Source organism: Trachemys scripta, chromosome 23 (genome assembly GCF_013100865.1).
Source record: "Trachemys scripta elegans isolate TJP31775 chromosome 23, CAS_Tse_1.0, whole genome shotgun sequence".
Classification (NCBI taxonomy): domain Eukaryota; kingdom Metazoa; phylum Chordata; order Testudines; family Emydidae; genus Trachemys; species Trachemys scripta.
In genome coordinates this window covers 15,382,556-15,397,620 of record NC_048320.1, presented here as the reverse complement: position 1 = coordinate 15,397,620, position 15,065 = coordinate 15,382,556, and the positions used below count along the sequence as shown (strand labels likewise).

The following is a 15,065-nucleotide window of genomic DNA, read 5'->3' as shown; positions in this document are numbered from 1 at the left end:
GAAGGTGGCGCGGAGTGAATCTACAGACGCCAGTCAGGTGGCATCCAACTTTCTACCACGGCAGCAGCCTGGGAACCCCTCGGCCAGGTATGGAGCTGCACAAGGGCTCTGGGTGCCAGTGGCTGAACTTGCAGCCTCCTCCATGGCACAGCCATGCACTGGGGAGCAGCGAGCCACACCTCCCTGCTGCGTGAGGATAGGGTGACCAGACAGCAAATGTGAAAAATCGGGACAGGGGGTGGGGAGTAATAGGAGCCTATATAAGAAAAAGAACAAAAATTGGGACTGTCCCTATAAAATCGGGACATCTGGTCACCCTACGAGAGGACAGGATGTTCTTCTGGCGGCACCAAGTGGTCCACGAATGGGATAAGAGCAGAACAGGGAGGGAACATGATGCCCCAAGGCAAGCCTGAGGGAAGTGGGCTTCATGCATACAAATTATTTTTTGCAGACCCCCCCCTTCCTGGGCTGCTGGCCCCTCCTCACTCTGCTCACTCCTCAGCTGTGTCTAGAAGGAGAATTCACAGAGACAAGCCTGAACCCAGTGTAAACCCCTTCCTTCAGCTGCCTTACTGTTTCCATCCAGTCCCGGCCAGCAGATGCCACCCCCTGTCTGGCCCTTCCTTGCTCCCTTCCTGCCCTCTGCAAAATCCTGCAACTCACAGGTCTGAGCAAAGCCTTTCTGAGCGATAAATGCAGTTGGGTTTTTCTCTCCCGCATCCACCTTTGTGCTTTGAGGTGTCCTTGAATGGAGCCTCCTGCAGCAGGCAGCTCATTTGCATGAGAACGGCACAGATCGTATATAACAGCCCCGCTATTGTCCCCCTCCCAGGACCTGTCCAAGGGGAAGTAAAGAAGTGTAAAAGACCCTGGACTGAAAACCTGACAGTGAATGAAAGGGACAGAAGTGGCAGCCTTCCCAGAAGTCTTTGGTAAACAACGGCCAGGCCAGTCCCCATGGGGAGCTGGGAACCGGCCAGCTGATTTTCTAAGAAATGTTTGGTGCCATTTTCTCTGCAGATGCACTGAGAGGGGACGCCCTCCCCCGTCTCCTGGCAGCTCCCGAGGGCCCGCTGAACACCGGGAGAGTGCAGGGAAAAAGCACCCCAGCCTTCAAGAGCTGGTTAAACAGCCTTGCGAGGGCACGCCTGGTCCCTTTGTCCCTCCCACTACAGAGTGTGGGGAGGTTTGGGGGTTTGCAGGCTCTTTAATATTTGTCTGTAAAAGGCCCAGCTGGCATTTACAGGAAGCAAGCATGTCATGGGAATCCAGCCACTAGCTTGCCAGCTCGGGATGGGCCCAGCCCTGCAGAGATCCCTTCACTGAGATGTGTGTGCAACGCTCACCAACAGCTACACGAATCCATGTGCACCGACTGCAGACACATCCCCAGATCCTTGACTTCGGGGACTGGCCCGGAAACAAAGCACTCAACTGCTGGTGATACCAGCCGTTGGACTGGGAGCTTTTTCTGTCCCACTCTCTGGAATTCCTTCTGATGCATCTTCCCGTCTTGCAAAAACTTTCCGGAATACACGTGCTTCCAAGCTGCGTATCCAGTGGAAAAGCCATCGTCAGAGCATAGGAATGGCACTATGGGCCCTCAGAACCCCAAGACACCACAGGCCCATTTGTAACAGGGGCAGTGTAGACGCCATTTAATAAAAGCTTCACAAGAGAGGTTGTTATTTGTATAGCACCCGCAATCTGACCGACTCTTTGCAGAGGTGCGGGAAGGCAGGGTCCCTGCCCGAACGACTTTACAATCCTTAAACTACAGAGAAAAGGTGGCATTCAAAGAGAACTGGCTCGATGTCTCTGGAATACGACAGAGCAGAATATTTAAATGTCCCACCTCTTTATAGCTAGAACTGATGGGCAATATAAGCAGGAGGCTAAGAAATTTGGTTCGGTGGTTTGAGCATTGGCCTGCTAAGACCCAGCGTTGTGAGTTCAATCCTTGAGGGGGCCATTTGGGGCAAAAATCTATCTGGGGATTGGTCCTGCTTTGAGTAGGGGGGTGGACTAGATACCTCCTGAGGTCCCTTCCAACCCTGAGATTCTATGAAATTAGCTCCTGCAGCTTTTTATACAGCAGTAGCTGTCAAGTCAGGAAGATGATCAGAGCTTTCGTGCCTTGGCTCAGAGATCAGCTTCGTTCTCCCGATCTGAAACAAGCCCCGTTCCCCCTGAATAAAAGTCAGAGGAATTTCTTGTCAATTGATTCGCAGGCAGCAGCGATATTCCCGAGGAGATTGCTGGGTGCCCTCCTGACCCCAACTCAGCTGGGCACAAAGAGAGGTCCAGGATCCATGACCCCAGCCTAGCGGCTCAGTGTGAGCAGTGGTGGAGAATGCAGTCCCTCCTGATACAAGAAGCTTATTTCAAGCGGTGGCATGGTGTACGTCCCAGTTCAGGCCAGGAATTGTGAGTGGCAGAGGCGGGAAGCAAAGAATTCTGGTGACAAACCCAGGCGAGCCGGCAGTCAGGGCCCTGCTAATTGGGATAGCAGGACAACCGAGCAGCCAGGAAGCCCAAAAGCATGCACCAGAATCCAGAGCAGGGATGTTCGCAGCACGAGTGGCACAATGCAGCAACAAGTAGCAACTATTCTTATCATCAAAGATAAAGGTCAATGACACCAAAGGTGAAGTGGATGTAGTGAAACAAGGGAGAACAGAAGCAAGAACACTCCAACCTCCACCCTGCTGCAGCTGGAGGCGGTTCCGTGTCTGCAGACGAAATGCAGTGCTTGTACCTGGCCCTTCTCCAGCACTTTTCACCCAGAGATCTCAAAGCCCTTCACAAAGTCTTGTTATCCCCATTTTAGTTATTTCTTGGCACTTAAAACAAGCCGGAAGACGTCTATCTGCTGCTCTGGGCACCCTAACGTTATTAAATGCAACAATGCGACATAAAGAAACCCAGCTGCAGCCGACCCCCTCATCAAAATGCCATCCCCAACACAACCAAACAAGCAGGACTTTCTCAACATGCACCTGCTGACGCATTTCTCGCCTCATCTTGAGACTCCCCCATGAACGGCATTTACCACAGGGAGACAGGACGCCCAGGGACTTCAGAAGGAGTTTTGGCCAAGGACGCCCTGAATTGCTCTGCAGAAGTTACAGCTTAACGAGATCAATTCAGCCACCTTTAGGCCAGTCCTCAGTGGGGATCTGGGGGAGGCGATTCAACAGCCTAATACCCCGAGCGTCTTAGCGGAGATTTGCGCCTGGCAGGACACTTCTGCGCTGTTGCTGTAACCCCGAAGTCAGCGAACACCAGGCAGAGTAAGCGATCATCCGGAAAGCGCATGACTAAAACAACAGCTAATCAGCTCAGACAATTAACCTCTGCTCCTAATTCTTGTGCTGCACATAGAAAAAGTCAACAAGTAAATTACAAACTGGCCCAGCTGGTGGGTTTTCCGAATGGAGGTGACCAGGATGAAGGGGGTGTGGGATTTACCCACTTTGGGGGAGCATTTCTGGGCCTCTCGCCGGGTCTCGTTACTGAACAGTTGTCACGCACAGGAAGTCCAGCTTGTGTCGTTATTGGCAGAGGAATCCCCCAGTCGAGGCGAGGGTCAGGGAGCTGGTGCCAAACTCTCACCATGGCTGTGGCAGCTCACGGAGGGAGAGAACCGCACTGGTTCACACAGCCGCACTTGCTGGGGGCTGAAGACATACAGCAAGCCCAGGCACGTCAGGAAGGAGCGGCTCCAGAAGGTCCATAAGGCGAGCTTTGCTGCACACCACCCTGAGAGACCAGCCCCTTCCCTTCTCCTGGGGAGCACTGGGACTGGGAAGGGTTGGGCCGAGGGCGTTTCCAGACATGCAGCACACTCAGTTTAGGGAAGCCAGGACCAGACCCATCTAAAGCCCCAGGCCCAGCACCTGGGAGCCCCTCTGCAACGTGTGCAGTTTGCTCTGCAGGGTTTCAGTGGAGCAGGCAGGTCTCTAACCCAGATGGCAGCTGTCTCAAGGAGTCCCAGGGAGCAGTTTTAAATGCCCCAGAGCATGTGGTGGTGTGCAGATGGCCTGGCTTGGGAAAGGAGTGGAGACTGGCTCCCTGGGCCAGTGAGAATGGGTACGTGAACACAGAGGGCTTGGTGGTCTCTGGTTGCCTGGCTGGCGACGCTCTAGCAGCCAGTTCTCAGAGTGACTGGGCACTGGCTCCAGCACACGCAGCGCACCCAGTTTCTCCAGCCCGATGCTAGTATCACGCTGGTGGCAGCTGATGAAATAGACGAATGAGAAAAGTCTCTGGACGTGACCGTGACACATCCGGAAGCTAGGGGCTTTCGGCACCACAAGCACATTCCAGATTCTCCCTGGTGCCTCCTAATCCACTGCCTGGATTACAGCAAGGAACGGAAGTGGCAAGCCCACAGGTCCCCTCGGCGTAGCTTGGTTCAGGCACCATGACACTGGGCTTCACAGGGGAATGTTTCTGGGGCCAACCGAGCTCATGCAGGTAGTTGAGGACCTTGAGGTTAATGGCATGTGCGATAAATTACAACATGGTTTTACAAAGGGCAGATCGTGCCAAACGAATCTGATCTCCTTCTTCGAGAAAGTAACGGACTTATTAGATAAGGGAAATGCGGTGGACCTAATATACCTGGATTTCAGTAAAGCGTTTGATACTGTACCCCATGAGGAATTATTGGTTAAGCTGAAAAAGATGGGGATCGATATGAAAATCCAGAGGTGGATAAGGAATTGGTTAATAGGGAGAATGCAGCGGGTCATATTGAAGGGTGAACTGTCAGGTTGGAGGGAGGTTACCAGTGGAGTTCCTCAGGGTTCGGTTTTGGGACCCATTTTATTTAATCTATTTATAACTGACATCGGAACCGATTGCAGGAGTGGACTGATAAAGTTTGCGGTTGATACGAAGGTGGGAGGCGTTGCCAATTCGGAGGAGGATAGGGATATTCTGCAGGGAGACTTGAATGAGCTTGTGAATTGGAGTATCAGAAATAGGATGAAATTTAATAGTGAAAAGTGTAAGGTGATGCATTTAGGGATGACTAACAACAATTTTAGTTACAAGCTGGGGACACATTGGTTAGAAGTAACGGAAGAGGAGAAGGACCTAGGGGTTCTTGTAGACCGGAGTATGACTATGAGTCCACAATGTGACGTGGCGGTGAAAAAAGCCAATGTGGTCTTGGGATGCATTAGGCGAGGTATATCTAGTAGGGATAAGGAGGTGCTGCTTCCGTTGTATAAGGCGCTGGTGAGACCTCATTTGGAGTACTGTGTGCAGTTCTGGTCTCCCATGTTTAAAAAAGATGAACTCAAATTGGAACGGGTGCAGAGAAGGGCCACTAGGATGATCAGAGGAATGGAAAACCTGTCGTATGAAAGGAGACTAGAGGAGCTCGGGTTGTTTAGTCTGACAAAACGAAGGCTGAGGGGGGATATGATTGCTCTCTTTAAATATATCAGAGGAATAAATACCAGGGAGGGAGAGGAATTATTCCAGCTTAGTACTAATGTGGACACAAGAACGAATGGATATAAACTGGCCATGGGGAAGTTTAGGCTTGAAATTAGACGAAGGTTTCTGACCGTCAGAGGGGTGAAATATTGGAACAGCCTTCCGAGGGAAACGGTGGGGGCGAGGGACCTGTCTGGTTTTAAGATTAAATTAGATAAGTTTATGGAGGGAATGGTTTAATGGTAAAACATATTAGCTGAGGAATACCGAGCAATAGCAGGTAAATAGTATAATGGCTAACAAGGGTCAGGCTGGAGACTCTTGCCTACATGCTCGGGGTCTTAGTGATCGCCATATTTGGGGTCGGGAAGGAATTTTGCTCCAGGGTAGATTGGCTGAGGCCCTGGAGGTTTTTCGCCTTCCTCCGCAGCATGGGGCAGGGATCGCTAGCAGGAGGGTTCTCTGCCAATTGAAGTCACCAAAACACAGGATTTGGGGACTTCATCAGCAGAGTCAAGGGAAGGGTAGGGACGGTTTTGTGGCCTGCAGCATGCAGGGGGTCAGACCAGATGATCATAATGGTCCCTTCTGACCTTAAAGTCTATGAGTCTATCTCCCAACGAGCGGAGATGCTCCACGCTTTGAGTTCCATGTGTCTAACTGGCAAATGGCTGGCCTGGCGAAGAGCACGGGGGCTTCTGCCCGCACGAAGGGCTGGAGCTCATAAACTTGGCGAGCCTGGCATGAAAGGAATGCTGCATCCTCACCATTCCCCAGTGGAGCAGGGTCCTGGAATGCCATGTCGCTCTGGCTCATTCACAGCGAGCTTGACCTTGTGCGATCCGCCACCCCCACCCCCCTCAAATCAGGACTCTGGCATTCCCCCACAGCTCCCACCCCCATGGGCCAGACTGAAGTTTATTCGCATTTCTGGAAGGGAAAAGACGTGGGATTCTTGTTACCAGTCTGGCTGCCTCGGCCCCTTTGCTATTATAAAGATAAGCTACTGCAGGGCCCGGATTCCTTGCTGCTCCAGGGGGCTTTCTGCAGTTCTGTTTATGTCGCCTGCCATGATAGGAAACTTCCCCTCCCCCTTACAGTTATTTGTATTGCTGTGTATTGTGCTAGCAACCCCAATCAGGCGCCATTCAGCTGGGCGCTGCAGATGTGCCGAGGAAGAGACAGTCCCTGCCCCAAAGTGCTTACAGTCCAACTAGAAGAGACACAGAGCTGGGGAAGGGGAGCATTATTCTCCCCATTGTACAGAAGGGGAAGCATGGTCTGGAGAGAGCAAGTGACTGGGCCAAGGTCCCACAGGGAGTGTGTGTCAGAGCAGGGAATGAACCCATTGCTTCTAAGTGGCAGCACAGCCCTTAACACCCGCCTCTCACTCCTAAACCAGTCACACTCCCATCACTACCGCCTCTCCAGCCCCGTCCACCAGCAAGTCTCTGCATGCTTTATAGGCCTGTAGAAAGGTTAGCTGCCAGCCCGCCTGCAAGATGGAGAAATGCCTGTCACTGCAGAGAGCCACGCCCTGCCCCTGCCATGTCGGGGCCAGAACCGCATTGCTTGGCAGAAAACCTTCACTGTTGTGCCACACAGCACCCCAGCACCCGAAACCCCAGCGCCTCCTCACTTCACTGCTGCACAGACCTGCTCCAATCCCATTTACCCCTGTCCTGCTAAATGACCCCTGGGCCATCCCTGCGCAGGGAAATCAGCCTCTGCTAGCATCTTCCCAGACACACAGGAAATCTATTTCAAGCATCAGCATTTCTGCCGCTAGCCCCGCGACTCCCTAAACTGCTGTCCGATTGGTTATTGACCTGCATGAGAATGTGAACCAGCTGCACATATTTTTAGGCTTAACTACTTATTTGTTCTGAGGCAGGACACAAGTACGTTGATGGGGGGCATTTGAGGAGTTATTCTGGGATGAAAGGGCAGCTCTGCATTTCTCCTTTGCCTCAGAGAGCGAGTGGCACTGAACTCTCTCGTCCTTTCCCTGGGACTAAAAGAACCCGCCGTGGTGATCCTGCAGGCACTTGCCCTGGGACTCTGGGAATGAGAAAGCACCAAGAATCCATGGCGAGGTCACCCTTAAACCCCAACCCTATTCAGCTCCTTAATCTCATCAACATTCCTCACGAGCTCCCACTGAAGAGGGATTTGTTATCAGAAGCGGTGGGTTCCCACACTCCAGACCACAGCACGGCAGCCTGCTTGCTGAATGCCAGAGGGGAACGGGGGTGGGGGAGAAGTCCAGATTCACGGTGTTATTCTTGTCCTGAAAGCACAACCACCGAGGCAAAAACACAACCCGCAACCCTGCGCCGAAGCAGCCCCACGGCTGCAAGCGGCAGCACAGGCAGACGGCGCTGCTTAAATCGCCCAAGCCCTGAGATTAGCAGGTCGACAGGATAGGTGGTAAAGGCACCAGAGTCCTAGCTACACTACAACTCCCACTGTCCCTCCTACAGGCGGTGAATTCTGGGGCCCATTCTTTTCAGCATCGACCGGTGCTGTCTAACTGCCTTTAGGGGGCTGAATCGGAGCCAGTGCAAAGCACAGAGTCAGGCCAGGATCCACGCCAGCTACACCGTTGGCGTAGTTCCCCCGAGCATCAACAGGCAGCCCGCGATGTGCATCAGCAAGGCGTGCCCGGGTCCCAAGCAAGGATAAGCCGCTGCAATGCAAACTGCAGCCTTGCCTGTCTGCATGAGGGGGCGCCGTAGGACGAGAGTGCAGTGCTACTGGTGTCAAGGGGTGCTGGCCGTTCGCACCGGCAGCGGCTTTGTCTGCACGGGTCTGAACTCCACCGCACAAAGGAGGCCTCGGATTACTTGGCTCACTTCCTGCCCTTTAAGGGGAGAGAACAGAGGGATTAAATCCCAGACCGACCAAACCCCATTGACTTGCTGCTTGTCCCACGGCCTCGGAGAGGGGTTCCCGACCCGTGTGTCATTGGAGGCTGTTTCTCCAAATCCAGTAACCAGAGCAAAGGAGGGCGTGCTGGGGAAGGAACGCTACCACCAGAGCCATGGAGGAGAAAGGGAGGTGGATGGGAGAAAGTCACTCTGGTGTGAGCTGGCTGCAGTAAACACACTGGAGATACGTGGGGGCAGCAGCGACTGTTGGCAAGGAGTGGGCAGAAGCAGCGTTCAGTTTGCAAACTCTGAGTCACCCCCTTTCAGGATTCAGCTGGAGAGCTCGGTCACCGGGAAGAGGGCAAGCAAAGCCTTTAGCCACTGCACTGCTGGAGAGAGAGGGACTTGCTGAACCCACCAGCCATTCCCATAGAGAGCAAGATTTTCCATAGCTAATCAGACCATTGGGCCAGCAAGGCCAGTGACCAATGCCTGGAGCTTCACGGAACGCAACCTCCCCACTCCCCTCCAAATCACCAAAACACAACCAACCTGCCTAGCCCTGTTACCTGGCCAGCCATCAATCCACCGAGTGGAGACCCGCTCAGAGGCCTGGAAATGTCACAGCCTCACCTCAGCAAAAATGTCCTGAGGGGTCACTAACTTACCCAGCCCTTTTAACAGCTGGCTGCAGGTTCTCGCTACGCCTGGCAGGGGAGGGGGAAAACCCTTGCCCACATCAGATTTCAGGCACCACTCCTGAGATCTGCGGAGGAAGCAAGCCCTGATGGGGGAGATTATTTACCAAGCCACCAGGGTCACAAGACAAATATGAGAGTCTCCCAGTGCAACCGGTACTTCCAGACTGTGCCAGCACATGCACCTCCATGAGCACAGAGACCAGAATGCAGGCGCCATGCGGCTGAAAGGCGGCAAAGCAATCTCTCCTCTGCAGTGAGAGCACCGCAGCTCCCCACTGGAGTCCTGGACCTGGCAAAGCTGTTCCCTAAGCCCTGGGCCCCCCTCCACAGGCAAAATGCTCCTCTTCTCCAGACTGACAGGTGGGCTGTCCCCGCCTCCCCACCTCCTTTCACGCAGGGGCATCAAACTGCTTCTTAATGGCTTCCAAAATGCACATAAAAAAGGCGGGGGGGAGGAACGGACGTCCCTGCTGTGCTGTAAAATGGCACCTGATGTGATTTCACTCTCACGCTGTGTCTGGGTGTAGGACCGACGTACAAAGAAACAAACACTGAACACGACTGACGTCTGCCAGGGCACCTGAACCAACCTCTTGTTCTCTTCATTGTTGAATGCATGTTTGTGCTCTCAGGACCTGGGGTGAAATTCCTGGGGACAGGTGCATAATGCTTGCACTGGCCTCATCTGCACAGGAGGCTTTACCCTCGCTGAAGGCTTTTCGGGGCCAAGAATTCTATTCTAGGCCAGGGCCACCTTCCAACTATGAAAAACTAAATGGAGAGTTAAGGGTTAAAAGATTTTCAAGAAAAAAAAATCCAAGTCTGCAGTATGATTTGGGATTAATTTGATTCTCATCGCTGCATTCACCCTCCAATAACGTTTCCCTAACTAGATTTACCTGTTCCCTTGCCATCTGCTAATGTCAGAGCCTGGATTTGCCACTTAGCAAGAGGGGCAAATTCAACCTGATAGGCCTACATTAGCCAGCCTCCTCCACACGTCACCTGGCTTCATTAGCCTCAGGCAAGCTGCTCCCAGGAGCTGCACACAAGATCGTTGTTTAGAACACGATTATCAACAGGCATCTCGTGCAGTCAGACGAGCTGTGGCTGCATTTAGCTCCAAGAGAGGGAGTTTTCGAACTAGAATGCTCTTGCACTAGTGCTCGTTTCTGGACACGGGACCACCCCGTGCAGCTCTACACACTTTCACAACTACCTAATTGCAAAGGACAAAAATGGCTGGGCAGCTCCCCAGCTCAGGTCTCTTTACAAATCCCAGCAGGGTGCAAGCCCAGGACTTCAGCTTCAGTTACCAGGAGCTGGCGAGTGAGAAAAATATAAAGCACAGTCTCAAAAGGAGAAAAGAAGGAGCTACCCAGCAGCACCCTTCCCTCCAGCAGAGGGTGGAATGTAGCAGGAACAATACTCCCTGCCTGGAAGCCAGTTAAAAGGGGCAGCAGGTAGCCCCCAGTCTAGAGACAGAGCATCCTGCAGACTGCCACTTTGCACCAGTGGGGCAGTTAGCTGCTCCAGATCCCATCAGTTCAGCTGCTTCCATTTGCTATTGTGTGAAACTTATTTTACCCAAAGCTTCTGTTGACAAGTGTGTCCAAAGGGAAGTGGAAATTCAACAGTGGCTCACAGTCTACAGCTAAAAATATCAGTTTGATTATGGGGGGAAATTGTGTGTGTTGCTTTGCAGGACTATTTACTGAAGAACTAGATCTTGAATAGTTCAATTCAAGCTGCAAAGGAAGGGAATTTATCTGGGACGCTACCTAGTGACCTCTCTCCACAATAACCCATTAACGAAGGGTTTACATGTTTCCGAAGGAGAAGGAGTGAGAATGAATCAAAGTCCGTTCACAGCAAAGAAGAAAGGGAGATAAATGTTGGATAAAACTCACTTCTTTTGTTTAAAAGAAAAAAAGGGTAGAACTCAGTGCGTTACACAGAGCGTGATGCAGGTGTACAACATGTACAGAGCTCTAAAACCATTTCATTGCATCATTTTCTTTTAACATTTGTAAGATCAAAGCAAACGTTCTGGACAATTCCTAAAAAACACCAAGCGCGTCAAACATGCTGCCATGCACTCGAAAGCTGCCGTGTTTAATTCTGAGATGCAGACGCCCACCGCGGAGCCATTGGTCTCGAACAATCCTACCCTACCCCTGAGCTGCTGGGGACAGGCCTCAAGGTTCCACAGTTCAGAAACTCCCCCAAGCAAATCCGAGGCAATTATCCTGGATAACAAAACTCAGTATGCACAGACAAAAAGCCATGAGAATGACAGGCTTTTCTGCTCCCACCTCATTCCCTAGCAAGCCAAGTGTCTGATTCACCACTGCACCAGGCTGGTGTAGCCCATGTTGTACCCCACCGTTAACAGGCCCGAAAAGTTTAGCAGTGCAACTTCTGCTGAACTTTTGTTACTGGGTGTTCGGAAGGACTTTATGCAGACACATCAGTTCAGTCATTTCCCAGCTCTGAGCCATCGCTTTGTGTGTTCCGTCTCCACAGTTTCTGCCTCTAAGTAAACACTGGTAGCTGAAGCTTTTCCACTTCATTGTTTCATCCCTTGCTCTACCACCTCCAACAGCTGCCCTGCCAACCAGTTCACTGCCGCTGCTGCTCCTGCAAAGGGAAAGACCCTCTTTTTTCGCAAGACAGAGGGACCTTTCGGCAGCGCACGCGTCTCCCAGGTCAGGAAGCCCTTAGTGAGGACTTCACATCTGCTTCTTGCACCGCAGAGCTAGACCAGCTACCAGGGGTAAACGGTGCTAATCCCACAGCTATAAATTAAACTATCAGGCAAGGGTGAGATTTCAACATTCGAGAGCGAGGGAATTCCGACTTAAGGTTTCATATGGAATAGAATCTCACTTCTCTTTCTGAATGCAACAGTCATCGATAGGAAAAAATAAACAAGAGCCTTAATTAACCTTCCCAGCAGATTTCTAGCACAAGCGCCCAGCCAGGTCTTGGCTAAATTTAAAGGTGCACCCAAATTTGTTTGCTAAATGCCAACATTTTATCAGCACTGCTACAAATAAACCACTTCTGTTGCATCCCGTTTCGTAAGGCTCTCTGTGGTTTAGGAGGGCTGTATTTATGGCTTCCTGCATGATCTCAGCCAAGGACGCAGACAAAAAACAAACAAACAAAAACCCAAAACCATTTGTCAAAAGGAAGAGAGTAATGAGAGAAAGGAACCTTCCTACAGCACATTCCTCACCAAGGTGAGGTCTCCAGTCTTGAGAGCTTTTTTTCCCTTTTTCTTGCTGGCCTCACCTTGCACAGAAGAACTGGTTTTATTATTACGCAATTGTATCCATTATACAACCAAAACAGGAAAGACACTGAGTGCCGTACAGCAACTGAACGTAGTGTAGAGCAGCACGTCTAGGAGGCTGTATTAGTGCAAGCTACAATCCATCTATAGGGGTTACTGTGTCATTTAGTGCATTAGTGTTGGGCCAGACGTGGGGAACAACTGGGCTTGTGTGAGGGTGCCGTGAAGCACAGGGCTGCGCAGGGAAGACATGGACACTACCCCAGTATCCGAATGCAGCCAGTGACATTTCTAAACAACAGTGCAAGTTCCAAGGAACAAGTAGGCATTAGTGGGAAAGCCAGTCGTCCTGAGTGCACACAGCATGCAGAGTGGGTCTACAGCCGCACGCAGGTGTGTAACGATAATAGACGGATGTGAAGGCTGCCCACACCACGGAGGGAGATTGGTTTGGCCTGGTACAAGGTGGTATAATAACCAGGAGTCACAGGTTTCCAATAACAAGGAAAATCTAGGTTAACTGTCAGGAATAGCTCCTAGGGGACGTGCTCATGCTGCTTACGGAACAGTCTCCCAAGGGAAATGGTAAAAGCCCAGGCCCTGGAGACATTTACAACTGGATTAAATAAAAACAGCACAAACTGGCAGAAAAATCCCACCCCTGGAGGTAGCTGCACTCTGTTTCAGCTCAGTGGGTTTGGGTTTGGTGAAGCGGGATGGAAATAGAGTTTCTAACCCTCAGGGACTAGCCCCTTGTAATACAGTGTAGGGCATGACCCTGCATTGGCCCGGAGGGGGGTGGGGGGACGAGGAGAGGTAGAAAGGACCCAAGAAACCTCCCCATCTCTAGTTTCTGTGAGAACAACGCAGTTGTCAGTTCAAAGGTCCAACTTCCATAGGTCTTAGAAGAGTCCCAGCAAGGCAAATCGTAGGAAACTATGAAAATACCCACCCTGGCCTCCCCCAATAACCCATCACTCTGTCTCCTCCTATGGCCTGTGGGGATCGGGGGTGTCACTAATTCTGCTGTATTACTTTAAAACCCCTCACCTATCTGGGCAAGGGGCACTGCCACGATTCCCTGCGTGGGAGGAAGACACAGATCTGCGGCTGGGTCTGGTGTGTGCCCCACACAGGGAAGATCAGCAGCCAGGCTGCTATCATCACCCCATGCCAGCACATCAAAGCTGGCAGGCTGCCTCCTCCTGGGGGCAGCTGTCGTGCCCTGGGGAGGGAAGAGCACAGGGTCTGGATGGGGCTGCTGGGAGTAGGGGGCTCTGCAAACCTGCGTGGGGAGCAATGGGGGGATGGGGCAGAGCAGGAGAGGGAATGGAGAGAGTTGGGGGCCCCAACAGGAGGAGTGGGGTGAGGGAAAGGGCGTTCCAGCAGGCAGGAGGGGAAAAGAGGGGTCCCAGTCCTGACTACTGAATCCAGGATGCAACATTCTCATGACCATTTACCAGCCAAGCCACAAAATCTCCCCTGCGCCCCCACCCGGCCTGTCTGCCCCCTCACCTGAGGTGTCCCACATGTTGAGCTCGATGCGCTGCTTGTCGATCTCAAAGCTCGCCGTGTAGTTCTCGAACACGGTGGGGACATAGTTCTGGGGGAGGAGACGAGATGAGCCTGGGTCAGCAGCCCCAGGGAGCCGAGCGGATCCTGCCCCAGCGTCAGCACCGGGAGCTGATCGCGTATTGTAACCGTTCCTGACAGACCCCAGCCAGCGTCCGGCGGCACCCCCAGGCCAGACACCAGCTCCCCCACCCCGGACCCCCAGCTCCCCCATCCACAACCCAGTCCCCTTCATCCGCTACTGCACCCCCAGGCCATCACCTGTGCTCCCCCAAATCCCCCACCCAGACCCCCAGATCCCTTCATCCCCCACTGCACCCCCAGCCCTTGCCACACCCCCAGCCCAGCTGCACCCCAAATCCCCCACCCAGACCCCCAGCTCTCCCAGCCAGAACCCCAGCCCCATTCATCCCCCACCACACCCCCAACCCCCTTCAGCACCCACCGCACCCCCAGCCCATCCCCCCAGCCACACCCCAGCCCCCCTTCAGATCCTAGGGGCACCCCTGTCCCCTTCAACTCCCCACCACACCCCCAGCTCATATCAACCCCCACTGCACCCCCAGCCCATTCCCCCAGCTCTCCCAGCCACAACCCAGTCCCCTTCATCCCCCACCGCACCCCCAGCCCCCCCAACCACTGCCGCACCCACAGGCCATCCCCTGAGCTCCCCCAGCTGCCCCCCGCAAAATCCCCCACGCAGACCAACAGCTCCCCCAGCTGGAACGCCAGCCCCATTCAGCCCTCACCGCACCCCCAGCCCCCTTCAGATCCTGGGGGCACCCCTGTCCCCTTCAACTCTCCGCCACACCCCGAGCTCATATCAACCCCCACTGCACCCACAGGCCATCCCCCCAGCTCCCCCCACCGCACCCCCAGGCACAACCCAATCCCCTTAATATCCCCCACCACACCCACAGCCCCCCATCAACCCCCACCGCACCCACAGACCATCCCCCCAGCTCTCCCCACCGCACCCCCAGGCACAACCCAGTCCCCTTAATATCCCCACCGCACCCACAGCCCCCCCATCAACTCCCACCGCACCCACAGGCCATCCCCCCAGCTCCCCCCCACCGCACCCCCAGGCACAACCCAGTCCCCTTAATATCCCCACCGCACCCACAGCCCCCCCATCAACCCCCACCGCACCCACAGACCATCCCCCCC

General features: G+C 53.3%; 1 protein-coding gene across 1 annotated transcript in view; it reads right to left on the bottom strand.

The window, feature by feature from the left end:
- Positions 1-13,926, bottom strand: part of RND2 (Rho family GTPase 2) — a gene marked incomplete at its 5' end in the record, with an annotated part of 29,768 nt that extends 15,842 nt beyond the window's left edge. The window contains 1 exon segment of the mRNA XM_034756029.1: positions 13,839-13,926. Within this exon segment, the coding sequence (XP_034611920.1) occupies positions 13,839-13,926 (88 nt within the window).
- Between the last annotated feature and the right edge of the window lie 1,139 nt (positions 13,927-15,065).